This window comes from Bactrocera tryoni, chromosome 2, assembly GCF_016617805.1.
Source record: "Bactrocera tryoni isolate S06 chromosome 2, CSIRO_BtryS06_freeze2, whole genome shotgun sequence".
In the NCBI taxonomy this organism is placed as follows: Eukaryota; Metazoa; Arthropoda; class Insecta; order Diptera; family Tephritidae; genus Bactrocera; species Bactrocera tryoni.
In genome coordinates this window covers 12275093-12295341 of record NC_052500.1, presented here as the reverse complement: position 1 = coordinate 12295341, position 20249 = coordinate 12275093, and the positions used below count along the sequence as shown (strand labels likewise).

At 33.5% G+C, this 20249-nt stretch overlaps 6 protein-coding genes across 8 annotated transcripts; 1 reads left to right on the top strand and 5 right to left on the bottom strand.

The window, feature by feature from the left end:
• Window positions 1–3661: 3661 nt before the first annotated feature.
• Window positions 3662–8212, bottom strand: LOC120768281 (chorion transcription factor Cf2). 3 transcript variants are annotated; one of them, XM_040094883.1, is made up of 4 exons: window positions 7964–8212; window positions 5983–7253; window positions 5504–5682; window positions 3662–4150 (listed from the first exon to the last, which is right to left on the bottom strand). In XM_040094883.1, exons 2-4 carry the CDS (start codon window positions 7185–7187, stop codon window positions 3975–3977), a joined length of 1560 nt encoding a protein of 519 aa, XP_039950817.1. In that variant the 5' UTR covers window positions 7188–7253; window positions 7964–8212; the 3' UTR covers window positions 3662–3974. The 3 variants fall into 3 exon arrangements, with proteins under 3 accessions (XP_039950817.1, XP_039950815.1, XP_039950816.1); XM_040094881.1 differs by having other exon boundaries at window positions 5983–8212; XM_040094882.1 differs by having other exon boundaries at window positions 5588–5682; window positions 5983–8212.
• Window positions 8213–8662: 450 nt separating this feature from the next.
• LOC120769385 (60S ribosomal protein L27a) lies at window positions 8663–9953 on the bottom strand. Its single transcript, XM_040096356.1, has 4 exons — window positions 9877–9953; window positions 9286–9603; window positions 8921–9056; window positions 8663–8738 (listed from the first exon to the last, which is right to left on the bottom strand). Exons 1-3 carry the CDS (start codon window positions 9877–9879, stop codon window positions 8928–8930), a joined length of 450 nt encoding a protein of 149 aa, XP_039952290.1. The 5' UTR covers window positions 9880–9953; the 3' UTR covers window positions 8663–8738; window positions 8921–8927.
• Window positions 9954–10393: 440 nt separating this feature from the next.
• LOC120767994 (39S ribosomal protein L27, mitochondrial) lies at window positions 10394–11192 on the bottom strand. The gene is made up of 3 exons (XM_040094411.1): window positions 11057–11192; window positions 10832–10995; window positions 10394–10610 (listed from the first exon to the last, which is right to left on the bottom strand). Exons 1-3 carry the CDS (start codon window positions 11118–11120, stop codon window positions 10407–10409), a joined length of 432 nt encoding a protein of 143 aa, XP_039950345.1. The 5' UTR covers window positions 11121–11192; the 3' UTR covers window positions 10394–10406.
• Window positions 11193–11343: 151 nt separating this feature from the next.
• Window positions 11344–12669, top strand: LOC120767991. Its single transcript, XM_040094410.1, has 2 exons — window positions 11344–11745; window positions 11807–12669. Exons 1-2 carry the CDS (start codon window positions 11394–11396, stop codon window positions 12640–12642), a joined length of 1188 nt encoding a protein of 395 aa, XP_039950344.1. The 5' UTR covers window positions 11344–11393; the 3' UTR covers window positions 12643–12669.
• Window positions 12670–12785: 116 nt separating this feature from the next.
• On the bottom strand, window positions 12786–16282 carry LOC120767990 (vam6/Vps39-like protein). The gene is made up of 9 exons (XM_040094409.1): window positions 16169–16282; window positions 15827–16095; window positions 15566–15769; window positions 15237–15498; window positions 14915–15174; window positions 14462–14842; window positions 13872–14392; window positions 13396–13798; window positions 12786–13332 (listed from the first exon to the last, which is right to left on the bottom strand). Exons 1-9 carry the CDS (start codon window positions 16236–16238, stop codon window positions 13024–13026), a joined length of 2679 nt encoding a protein of 892 aa, XP_039950343.1. The 5' UTR covers window positions 16239–16282; the 3' UTR covers window positions 12786–13023.
• Window positions 16283–16705: 423 nt separating this feature from the next.
• LOC120768890 lies at window positions 16706–19375 on the bottom strand. The gene is made up of 2 exons (XM_040095642.1): window positions 19081–19375; window positions 16706–19007 (listed from the first exon to the last, which is right to left on the bottom strand). The coding sequence occupies exons 1-2, from the start codon at window positions 19234–19236 to the stop codon at window positions 17196–17198; spliced, it is 1968 nt and encodes a 655-aa protein (XP_039951576.1). The 5' UTR covers window positions 19237–19375; the 3' UTR covers window positions 16706–17195.
• Between the last annotated feature and the right edge of the window lie 874 nt (window positions 19376–20249).

The following is a 20249-nucleotide window of genomic DNA, read 5'->3' as shown; positions in this document are numbered from 1 at the left end:
TTATTTTTTGCTTTAAATTTTTTATTTTCATTTCTTTGTGTTTGCTTTAATTTTACATTTAACTTTGCTTTCTTTGTTTTGCCTTAATTTTACATTTTTCCTTGCTTTCTTTGTTTTTGTCTTTTTTGTTCTTTTTTTGTTTTGTTTTGTTTTTGGTTTTAATGCTTAATTTCTGACAGTAAATTGGTGCAGGTTTAGGTAGTTATACAAAAGCGTTTGTTCTTAGTCTGATTTTGGTGTTTTTGTTTAAGTTTAATTTTTTATCGATTGCGTTCTACTGCTATTTCATACATTTGACAATTAAAAATCGATTTTGAAAGACTTTTTACGCGCAACTGTTTTTTCTTTGCAAATTTCTTGTGAGTCTTAGACTTTAACTAGCTTTGTTTTATTTTTTGTCTTGTTTTTATTATTTACTTATATATTAAAATAGTTGTAAGCTTAACATATGTAATCTAATTGCAGAATTTATTACAATTTCGTTAAACTTTTGTTTAAAAGGTGTTTTTTCTGCTTCATACTTGCTCACTTTGTTCGCCTGCCCACAAGTGACATGTTTTTGTTTTTTGTGATTATAAATATATTATAGTTTACATAATATGTTGCAGTTTTCTTTTAATGTTAGTTGAGTTTAAGTTGTTGCTTAGTTTTGTTTATTAGTATCAACTTATGCAATCATTGTGCTACGAGTGTATAAATTTACATAAAATGGTTGGTTGTAGTTTCACAATCTACTGTTTTTGTTGTTTTTTCTTTATTTTTTGATTTTTGATTTAATTTAATTTATTTACTGTTACACTGTCTGTATATGTTTATATGTTGCTGTTGTTGTTTTTGCATGTTAGTAGTAATGTTCGTTTTATCATCGCTCCTCAATGATAGTTATTCGTATTTTTAGTGTATTTTAAGGGTATTTTGTTGCTGTTTTTGACTTGTTAGTTTTGTTGCATTTAAAATTTCACTTATAGACTAAATTACAAATATTGTTGTTTTTTCTTTATGTGTGTATATATTGTATATATATATATGTATATATGTAGCTATTTGCATTTATTGCACATTGCGTAAAATTATAACGCAAGCACGCCGATTAGTATGCTGTCGCAAGCGGTTTTGTTATTTTATTTGTTTTTGTGGTTTAGTGTAAAGCTGTTACAATTGCATTTATTACATAATCTTAATTCATTGCTTTTCTCCTACAACTTATATAAACTTAAAATGTGAAAAATATATACGCACAAGTGTTTAGAAACTATTTCGTAATAAAATTCATAAATAATGTGAAACTTTTAAAAATAAAAATAGTACGTTATGTATGGTAAAAAAATACGCAAGGCATGTAACAAATATCAAAATGGTAGACACAAAAATGTTCAACACAATAATTTAATAATTTGTTTTCTGTTTTTTATCAAACTACGTTTTATAAAAGATACTAACTTTAAAATTATGTAACTTTAAAATATGAAAAATTATGTGAAAGAGCAAAGTAAAAAAAAAAATATATGTATTTAAAACCAGCAGAGATCCCGCTCTGTTGTGGGAAAAGAAATTAAAATAAAATCTTACTTGTAAGTATGTAAATATATATGTATGTGTGTATGTATCATTACAGTCAATGCGCATAAAAAAATATTTAATATTCCACTTGAAAATATCACTAAAATTATAAGAGTAAAAATACAAAAAATTTTGAGAAAACAAAAATATACAAACATTTTTTTACAATTATACTAAATTTTTTTCTGTACATGTGCTAAACAAGAGACAAATATTGGATTAATTGGGTTAATGTTGATGCAGATCGAATTGAAAATTGCAATTTGTCACGCTATTTTGTTTAATTTCTTAGTCGTTGTTAAACGGATATTCAAAAAAAGGTTAAAATATATTTTAAACATAATTTCTCGAAGCAAAGCAAAACAAAAACGCTTTAAATAAAATAAATACATACATACACACTCACATATTACTAATTTAAAAAAAAAAAAAATAAAACAAAAAAAATAAAACAATAAAAATACAACAAAAAAAATAAACTAAAAAGTTATAGCTTTGCAGTAAAAATCGTAAGAACGTTTCTTAGACGGAAAATGATGCTCAGGTCTAATTTTTGAGTTTTAGGTCGTCAAAAGGCATTAATAGCTTAATGTACTTAAAATATGACCAACACATTTTTAAACATTTAAAAAGATGTTCTCAACATCAAACAAATTTTTTTTACATTTTCATAATAAAAGTAAGTAAAGTATTTACAGAATTTATAAAAAAAAATTTAACGCATATAATACAAAATTAATTTTTCATGATACGAAAAAAAAATGTTATTCAGTATTTTAATGTCTCGAAATGGTTCATAAATATGTTAGACAATATATTTATACAATTATGTAATGCTGCTTTTACATTGTAAAAATTTGTGCGTGCGTGGAGTTAAAATTTTAAAATTACATAATTTTTTTTTACAAAAGCGGTATTCAAAAAACATAAATTAGAACTTATTATTAATAAAATTAATTTTAATGTATATAAAACCAATTTCAATATTTATAAATTAACTTTAATATTTATGAAGTCAATTTTAATATTTATATAATTACTTTTAAAATTTATGAAGTCAAGTTTAATATTTATAAAATTAATTTTAAAATTTAAAAAACAATTTTAATATTTATGAAGTCAATTTTAATATTTAAGAAAAAATAATTTAAAATAACAGCAATTATTTAAAAAATTGCATTTACCTCATAATTTTAATAAACTGATAAATTTTAAATTGTTTACTCAAATCGATTATTCGTTTCACAAGCAAATTTTTTTAAATATACATATGTAATATGTATACATGTTTATAATTTTTTTTTCAAAAAACCACATATATAAAATGCTCATAAGAATCACAAAAAATATACAATAAACAAGCAAGCAATGCACTATTCAAAAAGTGACAATTTTAAGTGGATATCAACACAGCTCGGTTACGAAACAAGCAATAATGCACTATAAAAATGTTTAGTTTTATATGTACATATGTACATATATGTATATGACTTTTTTTATAAATTACAAAAATTAAAAATAAAAACCTGAAACATTAAACATTAGATTTAGGTTAGTTTTATGTTAAAAAGTTCAAATATATGTGTATATGTATGTATGTATATATTTGAACTTTGCATTTAATAAACTACTCGTACAATTAGACGGTGGTAGTCCCACATTTTCACTAAACTTTAGCACTAATAGATTATATGTATATATGTATATTAAATAATTTTTGTTTTTTCGTTTTAACTTTTCTTGTTGCTGTTTACATGTCCTCATTTGCATTTGATTTTTTGTCATTTTGGTATTTCACACTTACATCATTACACATAATTAACCGGCATTCGCCTTTACTTAGTTACAGCTGATTGTGTTTGTTCTATATTGTTGTTTTAATTTGCGTTTCCGTCTTTTTTCATTTTAGCAACGCCGCCGAAAATAAAGTCCTTTTTTTGTTTGGCGTTATCACTTTTTCTACTAACTTTCTATAATTCTTTATAGATTTCTTGGCGATTTGTTCTTTGTTTTATCGTTTTGTTTTTGTTGCATTTCCAATTGCGCGCTCATTTCATTATCAACTGCCGCCGTGGCCCCTACTGCAATTGGCTGGAACATGTTTAACGCTACAAGCCGATCGAATGCAGTACAAAGTCGAGTTCTTTGTTTGTTGTCACGTCCTCTGATTGTTGTTGTTGTTGCTGTAATTGTGGTGGTTCTTGTTGTTGTGGCTGATTAATTGATAAATTGATTGTTGCAGTTGTATGATTTGTATTAGTTGTTGTTGCTGTTGCTGTTGCTGCTGTCACAGTTGTTGTCTTCGCACTCGCCAATGTCTCGGCTGCACCGGCACCAGCCGTCGGCACCATCTTATCACTTAGCGAAGACTATGTTAACAAACGGCCACGGCTACCCTTGCCAATCGGTCTTCCCTAGAGTGGATGTAACTTGGTCGTGTGTACCGTTAGCGCGCTGCGCTGTGTAAAACGCTTGTCACAATAGGGGCAGGTGTATGGCTTTTCACCAGTATGTGTGCGTATATGCTTGGTGAGGTAATCCTTGACACTGAAACGTTTCTCACAGTAGATACAATTAAACGGTTTCTCACCTGCATCAAATTCATATTCATTTGCATATTTGCAGCCGATGTAAGCAAAATAGATACAGATAGAAAAAGGAAAAATATAAACATTAGCCATATTTATAGATGATAAATATAATATGTATATGCAGTCAGCTGCGTGGCCATGACCAATGATTTGTTGAACTAACAAATGTAACAAACTATAACAAATAATAATTAATAACAAAATTACAAACAGTTCAACAAATCAAAATTTTAGGCTATGGCATTAGCAGAAATTTTTTATTAAAAAAAATTCAAGATGATTTTTTTGCTTTTGTAATCATACAATAAATACAATACAATACGTTTGATGAGATGGAGGAAAATGCGAAATTGTTGTGATGTGGGTGGTGGCTTAGTGGCAATAGGCGGACAAATAACTATTTATACTTATGTTTACAAGCGAGTGCTTAGAAATGATCACAGATGCGGCTGCTTGAATGTGATCACAGCGGCGCTGCTATGATGGCCAATTGAAGGTATTATTATTATTGTTTTAAACACTAAAAACTTCTATTGCAAGGGTGCGGTTATTAAGTAATATTTACTATTTAAAATTTGCCGAATAAAATATATAATATATAATGCTAATATTCTTACTTTTTAACTTGTTTTATTATTACATATTTAAACACCATATTTCACAAATCTTTCACTGTGCTTACACTTATGTAATTGCGCATTAAGAAAGTATAAATATAAATATAAGCATAGGTAATTGTAAAGCAAGCTGAACAAATATGTCAATTGTATCAAGAATGTGTTTGAAAATCATGAAAATTTCTGTGACTTCTAAAATCTAGTGTCATATGCTGGTAAATATACACAATTCGTAACAAATTTTAGTATACTATTTACTTTCGAAATGTTTTTTTTATTTATAAACTTTTTTTGCGCTTCTATTGGCCATCACATTGGTTTATTTAGTTTTTTGCTTTTTTTTTTTTTTGTTTTTGCAATAAAAATGAGCAAACAATGAGATGGAATTTTATTGTTTGTCATGAACGTGCGCGCAATAATAATTTGCAATAGCTTTCTAGTTTAAATGAAAATAAATCACATTCAAAATAAATATTTAGTTATGGAATTTGAATTTCTAGATATTTTTGTTTTGTTTTTCTTTAGATTAACGTATTTAAAAAATACACTGCATTTAGCTGAGCTGAGAATAGTTTGAATTGTTTTTTGGTTTTGAATTTGTGGTTTGATTTTTAATTGGTTTTGTGGTTTGAGTGGATTTGACTGATTGATTGATTGAATTGAACTGAGTTGAGCTGATTGATTGACTGACTGATTGGTTGATTGATTTTTGCAAAATATACTATATTCTCTCACCCGTGTGAGTTGTTAAATGTTTGTTCAGGTAGTCCTTTACAGTGAATTGCCTGCCACAATATCCACATCTAAAGGGTTTCTCACCTGTATGAATGCGCGTGTGCTGTTTGAGGGTGTTCGATTGGGTGAATGACTTGCCGCAGTAGGAGCACGTGTAGGGACGTTCTTTGGGCGTGACGCTGCGTGGGCGCAAACGACGATTTTTATTTTTTGGTTTTGGTTAACAGATAGAAAACAGAATAAAAATTAGTTAATAAATATCACAATTGTCGAAACAAACATCTAGATTAATAATTGAACATTTAAGACATACAGAATACGCAATGCTCGAAATTTCAAATGGGCTTTTTATGCATTTTAGAAAATACCAATCAATTTCACGATTTCGATTATTAGAAATTTCGTTCAAAGCGATTCTACATAAACAAGAATAAAATTGTTATAAAAATTAACATATAATATGAATGTGCAATGATTACTCTGCTTCGCCTGTGTGTATCTTGCGGTGCATTGCCAATGTGCCGGGCGTTTTGAAGGTTTTCGGACATTCTGGACATTTATGACGCACTTTATTTCCTGCTGCAGGGGTGGCTGCTGTGGTACTGCCTGCTGCTGACGTTGTGCCTGTCGCATTTGCGGCGCCGGTGGCAGTTGCTGTGCTAACTACAACACTGGTAGCTCCAGCCGGTTGCTGGATAGTATACACCGGCACTGAGGCCTGCTCTATATCACCATTACCATCGCTAATGCCAAGAGGTTCTTCCTTGATTATCACATGTGGATGGCCTTCGGTGTTGCCATTGCTATTTTTATTTAGTTTTACGGTTAAGGGCGGTACTTTCAATTGAGTTGCTTGCTGTTGCTGTTGATTTGCCTGTGGCGGCGTCGGTTGCTGTTGTTGCTGCTGCTGCTGTTGCACCTGTTGTTGCTGCTGATCGAGCAAATCAGGTTGTGGCTGCCGCTGGCCTTCAAGCAAATCTGGTTGTTGTTGTCGCTGTTGGTGTTGCTGTTGCTGCTGCTGATGTTGTTGCACCTGTTGTTGATGCTGCTGTTGCTGCTGCACCTGTTGTTGTCTTTGCTGCTGCTGTTGGTTCTGTCTAGAATTCAATTCATCCGGTGGTATAGTATTCATTTCCTCAGGCGGTATAGAAGGCATTTCCTCTGGCGTTTGCGGAGGTTCAGGTTGATCCATATAGGGTGGTTGCTGAGGCGCAGTCATATTTGATGCGGTGCTAACGGAGCCACAATGCATACACTTAAACTCATCACCTTCGTGCAGCGTAACCGATGAAATGCCGTAAATGCCACATGCCATACAACGTGCCAAGAACGCCGTTGATTGATGTATTATACGATGGTGTTCGTCCAGTTCTTGCGCTGAACCAAATTTCTCCTCACAACTCATGCAGGGATACTCGATTTTCATGGGGTCAGTGACAGGTGCATTTGGTTGTGGAACACCACTCAACAACAGACCACCCACACCTACACTTGCACCGCCACCACCAATGACACCGCCGCCGCCAATCATGCCAGCCGATATGCCATGGCATAATTGCATATGCTCCTGGGCATGTTGAGGTCTTTCAAATTGTTGCCCACACATCGGGCAAAAGCTAGCCGATGTAATAACTCCGCCGTCCATTGCCAGATTTGGTAGGAATGATGTTTTCAATGTGTCCATGGTGCCGGCTGCCGATGTAATTGTTGATTGTGGTACTGTGCTCTCTGGTCGGGACAGCCGCAGTTCCTGTGCATTAGAGGACGATTTCAACATAATTTCATCAAACAAAGCAACGTTTCAACAAATGCGATGAAAATTCTACAGAAATAATGCGTTAAAGCGCGAAAGCACAATTAGTGGTGCTGTGCGTTCACTTGGTTGTGACGTAGGCGAGGCAAGGGCGAATGTGGTAAGCAAGCGCGCAACAATATATGACAGCACCTATGTATGTATGTATTTTTCTCCCCTTTTACCTACAGCAGTAGCATGCAATTGCCGCGCGGCAAAGATTTGCATTTAATGAAAAAGCAAAGTGTTAATTAGCTAGCCGATTCGTAACTTCAACAATGGTATTCCATTCGTTGTTCATTTCACAATGATTTTTTTTTACATTTTCTGCAATTTTGTCTTTGACTCCTACTCTATATCACTTTTTCTCCCTTGTTCATGCTATCATCCTTCCACGATCTTTTTTCGTTTGTCGTTGTCTGTCGTCGCTACTAATTCCAATTTCGGAATTTCACTTTTTCTTTACTTTCGCATTTTTCGGACGCAATTTTGTCACTGCTCCGCGCTTTTCCTGCTGCTTCTTTTATTGCGACGACTGCTGTTGGTGTCGCTGCGGCTGTATACTCATCCACCGTTTGCCCCCCACAAACGCAGCGGATAAATTTACTACCTCTTTCCACTAGCGCTCCGTTCTACACTGCTCTTTGCAACTGCTGCACAACACTTACATACAGACGGTTTCCGTCGTTGATTCGGTACTTCCACACACTTCCAGCTTTTTTTGCGCCTACTCGTCAAAAGAGTCGATTTTCATCCTTTTTTGGTAATCACTGACAATATTTTGAAGGTTTTGATTTGGATTTTGCCCTTGAGTAACTATAAAGCGCAAATGGTCAACAGAAATTAAATACACCAGAAAGTGAAAATCTCGGTGAACCGATGAAAACTTTTTGGGTTCTTTTTTGTTCTGCCAAAAACTTAGCATTGCCAGAGTAGAAATACGAAATATATGTTTAAAAGTAGTACGTCAAATGGAATCCACATGGAATGGAACATAATTTAAGTAGGTATGGAATATACTTTACAATGTATTTCATGTGCATACATTTTCTGAATATGAAAATTAAAAACAGAATTCCTTTAAAACATACACAAAAACGTTAGTTTTTAATACTGTTTAAGAAAGTGATAAATTTAATTTATTTCTTCAAAAGATTCTAAACGTCACATGGATTTTCCTTTACCTGAGGAAAGCACAAGCTAAATCTTAAGCCAAAAAAGGGGCAACCCTAGGACAATTCCTTAAGTTTTTGTAGACTAAACAGACACGGCGTCTTTAAATATATACCCGTACAGAATTAAACTATTGCTTATTTATATGAAGTATTGCATATTAAACTAAGCAAATATTCCAATAAAAACACAAATTTTCTATTTTTATAATTTTTTTATTACTTATAAAACCCGTACATGTTTGATGGTCACACGTAAATTGGAAAGGACCTAAAATATATAAAAGAAAAAAATCCATAACAAAAGTCCAAGTTTAATTACTGAAATAAATTTTTAATTTCAAAAAAACTCAGTTCAGTTATGGTAGACAAAATTCATTCAGCAAAAGTCTGACGCATTTGCTAAATCGTCATTGTGTTTGAAAAACTAATCAAACTATTTTCAATGTTTACCTTAAAATTAAGCTCTCAACAAGCAGACACCACCGGCATTCTTGATTTTGTCTTCAGCTTTCTTTGAGAAATATTTGGCCTTAACAATGATGGGCTGCTTGGGCAAATGTCCACGACCCAAAAGTTTGTAGTAACCCTTTAAAGAGGAAGTAAAATAATTCAATAAATTGTATAGAAATACTACAATCTAAGACAGTATAATGTATTTTTAACGAGTAAATTTCTGTTTAATCTGAAAGGCTTTCGCTACATGGGGAGAGCAATTGTACGGTCGCATTCAGTCCGCCCGACGCCTTAGAATGTATCTTCATTTTAAACAGAAATTAAACTGCTATTTACGTTAATAGTGAACAAAAAAAACTTACGAATTGCACCAAATCTACGACAGGGGCTTTGTTGCTCTTCTCCTTTTGCAATTCCTCTAATTTTTCAGCACCGACCAGAGACCACAATTTGTCCAAATTGATTGTTGGGCAGAATTTGTGTTGGCGACGCAAGTGGAAGTTTCTCATACCAACTTTGCCGAAGTAGCCAGGATGGTATTTGTCGAAGTTGATACGGTGATGGTGCATACCACCAGCATTACCGCGACCACCAGGATGCTTACGGTGCTTGCCAATACGACCATGACCATGGCTCACATGACCACGCAGCTTTCTGGTCTTCTTCCTTTTGATGTTCGACTACAAATATACATTTTTAATAACTATTTATTTCCAGGGCACACGTGTTTGGTTTGTAAAATACATCGGCAAAGTTTACATTGGCTGTCACAATTGCATTTTGAGGTTAAATACACACATCAACATAAAATTTGTTCCGTTCATTTTTTTACACCACTTATAAATAAAATATTTTTACTTTGAAACTTTGCTCTGCTTAATGGATATTTTTTTATGAAATATATATGTTAATTATGACAGCCAAGCACACTACGACGTCGGACGTCCACTCACCATCTTGAAATTTTACGAAAGAACGAAAGAAAGGAATAAGTTAAGTTGGCTGCCCATGTGGGCTGTCATTATGTCAAAGTCCAATAAGTGCGCTATATTATTTCCGTTTACAGGGTTGCTTTTACTTCTTTCAAGTAATTAGGTTTATTTCTAAAGAAGAATCAAATTTTATTAAATATCGGAAATTTGTTTTATTACGTTTCTCTGAAAAAAGGAAAATAATATTATGAATAATGCATTTAATAATAAGATTCATTATATATTATTACTATAATTTTCTAATTGGCATTAAAAAACTATATATAACATGAACAAACATTGTAGAGTAGAAATTAAAAAAAAAAATATATATTTAAGATGGAATAAAAAATTTTAATAAAAATCTTCTTAAAATTTCATAATCGAATTTATAGGAGCTTATAAATTATTCAACAACTCTTATACTAAAAAAATAACAACACTGTATTTTAATTTGTTCTTATAGTTTTTTTTTTTATTATGATATTAATACAACATTTTTAAAAAAAATTTTAAACTTCATCAATTAACCGAAAGCGTTGGTGTTGAGGTTCTGGAATAACATTGAAAAATTTCTTGTATATCGTTTGTCCCTCACGGCCAGCGTAGTTTCTCTGCACCCATGTGTGATCCCAATTTGGATCCAACTGCTCACATGTTACATATACTCGACCATGCTCCATTGCGTAGAGCGTTCCATTTCTACCAAAACCAACCTGCATAAGAGTTGTTAATGTAATCATACATATAGTATGTACATGTGACCTGGTCTACGGAAAGGGGGCTTAGGTGTCAAAAAAAAGGAGAACAATTAATGAGATAACGAGAAACTGACGATTGTTTTTAACAGCTTTTCCCAGAAAACAAGTTTTCGCACGTTAGCTCCCTTTTCGTAGACCAGGTCACATATATATATTTTTTTTTAATTTCAGCATACATTCATCCCTGGATGAAAACGAGTCGATAATTGTGTTGCGAGTAAAGTGCCCTGTGAAACCCAATGTCCGTCTTGGACACGCCAACCTCGATGTTTTGGCCTAGGGTGTCCTTTTTTATTACGAGTACTGCCTCCGGTCTTTTTGCTGGCGTTACGTATGGTTGCTGTCATATAAACGCAGATAATTTGTTAAGCACTTTTAATTGCAGTAAACGAAATACTTACTTATTAAGGGTTGATCCGCTTTCAAGCTAAGCAGTGACAATTTTTGCATTATAGTAAAAGACATTGTGTTTTACTTTAATTTATAAATATACAAATCAAAATCTAAGCAATGATTCGATAAGCAGTAATCTCCTAGAAACACCAGCACAGCGTAAAATTATATGTCACTTTCAGCTGTTCTATTTTTCATAGGGTTGCCTGCACTTATTTTTACTTTTTTGTTTTTGCATATATGGCACCGGTTTTAAGATAGCGGCAAAAATAGATATTTTACAAAAAGTAACGGTAACACGCAAATTAATTCTTTAATTTCTCTGCTAAAAAAATTATTTAAAAAATGGAAGTAGATCCTGATGAACCAAAAACTTCGCCATCAACTTCCCGGTCACCTACACAGCATATACGCGATAGGAATAGACAAGTTGCTCAACAACATCGGGAAGAGCAGCGCGCCAAGACCATAGACACCGTACGGTTTGGGCTAGGAGAAGTTCAGGAAGAAGTGGAAGAACTAGACGAACTTACTGAACAAGATATCAATGGCCTAATTACGAGAATTACACGTCGGAAACATGCTTCAGCGGAGGAGATGCATAAACTGAGTGAAGCGTTTCTTAAGAGTATGGATAATATAAAATTATTCTTCGAAGCGCCTGGTGCTTTACAAGTTATTGTAAAGGAAATTATTGGTTGGTTAACTGTTATATTTTCATACATTTAACATTTTCATATAAATTACAATTTTAATAGGCCTCGATTCGGGATGTCAAGTCGGCGCGTTGGAATGTCTGTGTAACCTATCACTTGGTGAGGAACCGGTTTGTGAAAAAATTATACACCAGGGCGGACGTAATTTAGTTCAATGTCTGGATAGTCCTGATGAGCGCTTAAAACGGACATCTCTGTGGATAATTGCCAATACTATTTCTACCAGTCCAAAAGCAGCGCAAACCATAGTACAAATGAATATAGTACCGAAACTATTTTATATATATTTAGATGATTCCGGTGAAAAAAATATAGCAAATGAATTTAGGGAAGACGCAGCTGTTTGTTTACAAATTTTGGTCATGGGCAAAAATCGCGCAGCTCGTCAAGAGGACATAACTTTTATTAAAGATAATATGATAAAAAAATGTCGCAATAGCGTGGCCGCTGAATATCACTTAAAAATTATATTTCATGCTGATATAGTGAATCCTAGGAACGAATTTAATATTGAACAAACACACCATTTAATGGATTTTATTTTGGGCAATCTGTACTCCACTCCAGATTTCGGAAGCATAGCTAATCGCCTGCGGATCGTCTATGCTATTCGCGTATTATCGAATATGGTTCAATGCGTGCCAACAACGACAATCGATGCAATGAGGCAACAACTGCGCGGCGTATGGGAAACACATTTGGATGTTTTATTAAACAAAGTATTTGATTTTGGAGAGGATCTACTAAGCTTAGAAGTCGTTTATCTTATAAGAAACTTAATCCATGATAAGAGTCCACAACCATTGCCTTGTCCATTGGATAGACTCCAGGTTCCAAACATTGATTATGAGAAATTATTACCGCAGGAATGGAAGTGAAGAGTTAAATCAAGATTTTAAGAAACATGCATTTTGAAAAAAATATTTTTATTATTGTAAAGTTTTAAGCGAAACACACTGTTTTTATTTTATTTATACTTTTTTAGTGTTTATTGTTATTATAACAGAATAAAATGTCTCCATAAAAGATATAAATTTGCACCCAGATTGCGATTAGGTGGGCGTTATACTTTTTATTTATCAATCAACAGTGTTAATATTTGCTGGTACTGCTAAAACACTGCTTTAATGTAACTAATATTCAAAAGTTGTCCATACTTGGAAGCGTATTAAATTGAATATAAAAAGAAATCAGTTAATTGAACTTATAATATATGCATATATATACAATTAATATTAACAATTTAATGTTCTAAATATCTAACTACTAGATGTTGAGCTAGATTGAGCGTATTTAGCGTGACAAGATAAATGTACCACTTCCCCATTGGGATAACGCACGAAAGAGGGTGGATTTGTGAATCGTTTCTTACATAGTGGACATACTGTGAACTCCGTTAGCACAACATATTTACTCTCCTCGGCACGTATTTCTTTTCTCACACGTTTAATTTCAGCTTTGAGCAGTCCAATCATTACCTCTCTTTCATGTTCTTCAGCGATTTCAGCTCGCAATACAATTTCTAAGTAATTCCATAGGGGCTCTGCTGGCATATCATCAGGCAGTAACTGTTTACAATAAATGCAAAGTAAATTTATGTGTTTCTTGTGTTAATGACTCAAATTATTTACCGGTATGATTACATACGGATCTATTTTTTCCGCATATTTATTTAGCAAATCCAATATGATGTCCTGGTTGGGGCGTAAAAAATCTGGATGTAGTTCAACATCTTCATACGGAGGTTGTCGAGCCGGATTTAATAGTGTCTTTAGGAGTGTGACGAAAATGTTTTTGTCGTCTTTATAATTTGCTTCACAATATTCTGCAGCCTTAGGTACATCGCCGAGCACTTGCACATATATCGCCAATACTTTTTCATGTTCTTTCAGGCGTCCTAGGATCAATACACGCTCTTCAAGTAGTTCATTTGTAGGGAAATCTTTCAGCACTACTTCCGGTGAATAATTCTGCGAAGTTTTCAAAAATTCACACAACTTTTCACGGTATTTCTGCAAATTTTCCGACGCATCACTTGTAGAAATATATAGAAATATTTTATTTACGTTAAATTATTATGTAACGGTTTACATAAAGTAAAACAAACCTTTTTTCTGTCTCTTCAGCTTTCTTTACATCTTCGAGCAAGTTGTGCACTTTTTCGCGATATTGTTTTACTAATACATTGTGCATTAAGGTATTGCTGTCTTTCCATATATTAATAACATGTTCCAAGTAAGGTATGACCAAGGCCTTATGGCGGCTAAGTAAGAAATCGAGTACACTAGCACGTGGCAAATTTTCCACTTCAATAAAATTATCCGTAAAAATACGCAAGCCTTCTTCGGGTGCTTCTGTCAACACCCAGTCGCAAAATTCAAAAATTAGTGATAATTGCGGACTACCCAGCTGTTGTAAATATTTAATTGTACGATCATAACCGTACAGACTCGATCCTTCAACCGAAGCTTGAGCTTTTAACAGTTCCAAAGCTTTCTTGTGTTTGCCATTCATTTGATATAGTATAATCAACTCCGATATTTTGTCGTGTTTTTTTAATGTCTTTTCCGACTCTTCCAAATGACATTGATTCAAGCGTAGTAAAGGTGCAACTAGAGAATCATTGGTCTGTAACAAAATAAATACTCATGATTTAGGATTATATAGCATTACAATCTTAATTTTAGAAGAACTAGCCTGTAAATAGCATTTCAATAATGTTGTATCGATGATGGATAATAATGATTTGGATGTACTTTTGGTGTCACGCAGCTTCACCACTTCTTTTTGACGCGCTAATGCCAAAAATTCTATCAAAGCTAACAATGCATTTTCCATTTCTTTTTCCTCTAATTGTGGTGTAGGTGGTGCGGGCACGGCTACTTCAGTCGACTTGTGTGCCTGATCTTGTAGCAAATTTGGAAACAGCCGTATAACATCGTATGGATCAGCTGCAGCCTTTTCGAATTCCTTCATTGCGTCGCTAAACTGTTTGTTACAGAACAGTTCGCGCGCATAACGCATGTGTATTTCGCGTATTGTTGATGCCTTGATATCATCTGGCTCCTCAGATATATTCTACATGGAAATACATATATTTCTTTACTTATTAATAAATTTGAATATATACATATAAACAAGCTTAATTACCGTCAATCCAATTGCTAATTGAAATTTCTTTTGTTGTAGCAAAATCTTACGTTGCGTGGGCACTTCTACCATACGTATACACCACAATTCTGAAATGGCTGCCGCAAATATTGTACCTTTGCAAGAGCGCACTAAGAATTTGGTTTTATTTAACTCGGGAATGGTTTGAACCAGCGTGTCTTTATTAATGCTACCGGAATCTATACTACGCACTTCAATTCCACTCGCTACGCGACCGATTACATACGGTTCATCCCAAACTTACCAAACATGAAACAAAGTTGTTAATTTTTATACAGAATTACAGTAGTGGTAAAAATACCTATATCGAGTAAAGGACTACTCCACATCATTAACTTGGGCTTGTTTTTAACTTCAGAGTTACCAACTGCTCCCTCCATTGCACCGTGTGTCTTTAGCTTTTCATCAGGTGTTTTAACATATTCACTAGGATCAATTGGTACAAGATATTGGTCTTTAGAGACTCCCAGCATTTTGTGCTTTATAAGGCAAATACAGGGATCCATACTGTGTGATGACGAAGTCACAATCAAATCATGTTTTTCAGGCTTACTTGCGAGCATCTGTGAAAATATCATTGGAATCTCAGTCGAATACTTTGTTTCAGCTTATATGTAAATATACACTTACATTGTATATGACGTATTCATCCTTGAACCCAATGCAAACAGCGTCGTCTACCCAGCAAAGTGCTTTCGGCACATCTTTTAGTTCGATACTGTAGCTAAACGTATTTAACTTATCCTGTTTCCAATAAAAGAATTGTAGTTGACGCTTTATCGCACAGCATATGCCAATAACAGTTGTCATCTCGCCATTTGGTAATTTGGTAGGCTAAAATGTTTTATATGTTATTATAATTTAGTGCGAATGCTTGTTGCAGGTACCAACCTTTACGTCCAAAGCGAAGAGTGTACACCCTTTAGTGGCCATGGCACTATGTATAAACGTAAAATTACTACCCACTTGACTAATATCACAAACATGTACTACATTGTCGGTTAGCACAAAAAGCAGACGTTCCGCTGGTATGACCTGCATCTGTACAATGGCTTTTTTGCTGAAGTTTTTATTAAACATTACCATATCCACAGCACCGTTCTCGCCAACGGAGTACATGATAAGTTGACCACTACGTGTGCCAAGGATGACATTGTTATCTGTAACGGATGGAAGAAAGTAATTCCACAGCTATGTGTTGCAGATCTTGTCCATTTTTTAATGTTAACTAACCATAGGCGGCAACTGATTCAATTTGAACACCTTGTTTTAGAATTTTATGTATATTGTAAGCTTGATGCATTGTTTATGAATTATATTTCGTTTTTGCAAATATTTTCAGATAAATCTGAATGCAATTTGGACTGAAAGATAAATGCAAGATTTAAGAGTTGCCGTTGTTGCCCAATTATTTGTTATATTTTTAGGATTGACTAACAAATGCTAATGCTAATTTAAAATATGTATATAAATAATTGTAAAATATACATACATACATATGCATATACATTATAATTGTCTAATTTATATAATATCTCTGATAGTGTTCGGGCTATGATTTCTTGATGCATATATGATTCTAGTAACTACCGTACCGGAATAGCAACTCAGTAAAATAATGGGTCCCATTGTTTATAGTGCATACTTTTAGGCTAAATAAAATAAATGTATAAGCTTTATACACTTCCCGCATATACATATATCCAACATGTAATAACAATATTACCAAAATTTCGAATTTTCGCGAAACCACAAAAGTAATAAAACAAATTTGCCTTTGCAGACCCCAGACAAGGTTTTGGAGTCAATATATTTAAAAAATTATGTGGCGAATATTATGGTACAATACAATTTTATTACAATAATTTTATTGATTCAAAGTGACAACATATACAAACAGTTTACAACATAATCACAAATAAAAAAATGGAAAAAATTGTTGTTCGTCATAATAAAAAGTAATTCTGGATGAAAACTCCCTCAGACTTTAAATCACAAAGTTATACAAATGAAGATACCTTCACTGTTGATGTACTCTTATAAATGAACAAAAAGTATTGGTTTATATGAAATTATCATAAATAATTTAAAAAAATATGCTACGCATACAAATAAAGCATATCGCAAGCGATATTTGTTAATGTTAAAGAACAATAATTTGGTGACCTAAACAGTTAGCATGTTTCCATAATTATGACTTAAGAATAAGTTGTCAAGTTTTTAAAAATATAAATAAATATATATGATAAATTGTATGACATTAAGCTCCGCCAGTTTCCAACTCTTCGTCGCTATCATCATTTTCGAATAGTGCGATAATACGCTTACGTTCTGCCTCTCTTTCTGGATCTTCGGGTTGAGTGTTCGTTGTACTTCTTATTAGCTTTAATGGCATATGATTGTGATACATTGCATTGTGTACCTCAAGTGCAGCTAATGTTTCAAAAAGTATATTGCATGGATTGCAACGAGCACTAAAACTGAGATTCATGTGTAATGCACTAATAGGAATGGTTTTTGGCGTAGCTGTAGCAGTAGCAGGTGAAGCTGTCTGTTGTTCGTTGCCTGCACCTAAAGCTGTACTTGTCAAATCTTTGCGCACATTAATCAATGGTGTAGCTGGAGTGGGTTTGGAATTTGAAGAAGTTGGTGTTTGATTGGCTGCACGACGTAACTTTTGCAGGAATGTTAATCTTTCCGCGGTATCCCTTGGTATGTCAACGCCTCCAGCGTTGCTAGCACCACTGTTAAACGTTCTATTATCTGCAGCTGTTGTGGGCGTTGTTATGTTTTTCTCGGCAGTCATAACTGCGATAGGCCTAATTATAGATTTCGTTTCGTGATCAATATTGACTAGTGCGCTTGATCCTCTGCTTTGAGAACGTTCTATTTTATACAAAATATTATTGCTTGGTGTTATAGGCGTCGGAGTTGCTCTAAGTAATGGCTTCTGTGTATTACCTACGCCATTTTCGTTAACAAACTCAGTTTGTTTAGTAGTTTTTTCGAGTGTGTTCGAAAGTGATGTTTTTGGTAAATCAGTCATCGTTGTTTCTTCTTGCTGTTTTGGCAATTCAAAGAATTTAAGCAATTGCTCGTTGGCAGAAAGTTTAACATTTGAACTTTTTTGTTCGCATGCAGCAACCGCACAGTTTTTATATTCTCTCTCCAATAGCTTTTTACTTTTTTCCTCGGCTCCATTTCCGTTTGTAGCCAAGTCTGGCAATAAAATGTCAGCACAGTTAGCTTGTTTTAACCATTCGCATATCTTGCGTAAAGCGAAAATCATGCGACGCACGAATTCATGCGGCGACACTACCTTATTTCGTCGCATGTACAATAGCTTATTCAATTCCTCGATATATGTAAGAAATTTGTATTCGATACATGTGCTAATGTGTTCATTATGCGAATCTTCAAACATAAAACGTCGGAAACATGCACGACATTTGCGTTCCTTACAGCTTTCTGGTATGTTGATAGTAATAGCATCGCCAAGCTCATCTAAATTTATAATATCGTCCTCTTGGAAATTCGTTTCGCTGTATGAAAATATGTTCTGTTGAATAGCGGCTGCCTCGTTTTCCACACTAGAAGTTTCCGTATCGGAATCTTCTTCAACAAATGGATACTCGCCACCACCCTCGGCATTTTCTAATTTATTTCCGTCATTTTTGCGTTTATAAATATGCAGACCGGCATTTGGGTCCTTGTTAAATAATAAATTTAGGTAACGCAATTGTTGTTCGATATTTTGTGGACTGGGCGCCTTCGTTTGTACAGTATTATTTAGAAGCTGTTTAAATACTTTGTCTTGATCTTGTGAACAAGTATTATTTAGTAGATTGGTATCTATTTGATGCTCATTTGTATAATTCAGCTCTTGTGCTGTAATCAGCAGATTGTCTTTATCCACATTTTGCTTGCATTTTTGCCGTTTTTGGCGTAATAAATCTATAGCTTTCAAGCTCAAACTATTAGTAATACATTGTTCACGAAAAAATACTGCATGTTTTAAGTAAGAAATGCAAAGTGCACATATCTTATTGGGTAAACCATCATTTTCGGCACACTGCATTAGAATAAATTTTAAATTTTTTAGAAAATACTAACCAAAAATCATTATTAATATAACAGCACTATACCTTAAGTCCCGTTGTTTCCTCAAGCAGTACATTAATTGGTTTTTGCCAATGCAAAAAATCATTTGAGCTGGCATGTAGATATGCTGGTATTTTACCGAAAAACTCATATTCGGCAGGACTGGTACAAACACGACATATATTATTCCAACTGGACATTTTTTCACACAAAAATACTTAAAATATAGTATTGATTGGTGCTATTACTTTGGCAGCCGGGACTACAACATTTGCAAATTTAAGACAAAAAAACTACAATACTGGAACACAAATACACCGGAGGTTGTGCAAAAATCTTTGGTAAACAAGCAACAAAAACTTTTTAGGTCGATGACAGCTAACCAGCTGTACCAGCAACACCAGATGTTGCCATAAATATGTACTTTGCTTTTAACCCTTTAGTGTTAAATTTCATAAGTTTTTTTGTTATTTTCTCCCTTTTATTCTTAAATACTACGCATAGGAAATAAATTAATAAGTTCTATAAGGTTTTGTCAATAATTGCAGCGAAATGTGGATGCCAACATAAATTAATAAGCAAAATTGTTGCACTTTATGTAAACATAACTATTTTGACAGTCTGGCAGTACAATGGTTAACGGACAAATCAACAAACTATAACAGTCTGGCAATACTATGGTTAACGGACTAACTATAGTATTGTATTTGTTTTTTGAAGTTTCAAAGTGAAAAGTTTTGCTGAAATAGTGGAATTGTGAATTTATGAAATTTGTTTTATTATGTGATAAATACTTAAAGTGATAAAGTTTATATAATTGTGCTACAATATAAAAGTATATAAAATGTGAAGTGTGTGCATTTAAAATAAAGCAAACGGAACGTGTTCATAAGGTAAATATGTCGATTAAATTGTCACCAATTAGAAAATCTTGCAATACTTGTTAACTTTTTATATGTTTGTTTATTCTGTGATGAAAATGGTTTCATTCCAAAATTATTACAAGTTAATGAGGGCCTATAGTATGGTATATATACATATATAGACTCTATCCCGTGTGATATCATTACTTTAGCCAGAAAGGTGGCGTGCTGACAATGCCAATTGGAAGAAAAACACAAGTCACGTTGCGTATACGCCGCGGTAGCATTGGATATTGAAAGGATTTGAGTTTCGTCGTACTAATATTATATTATGTAACAGTCAAAGACAA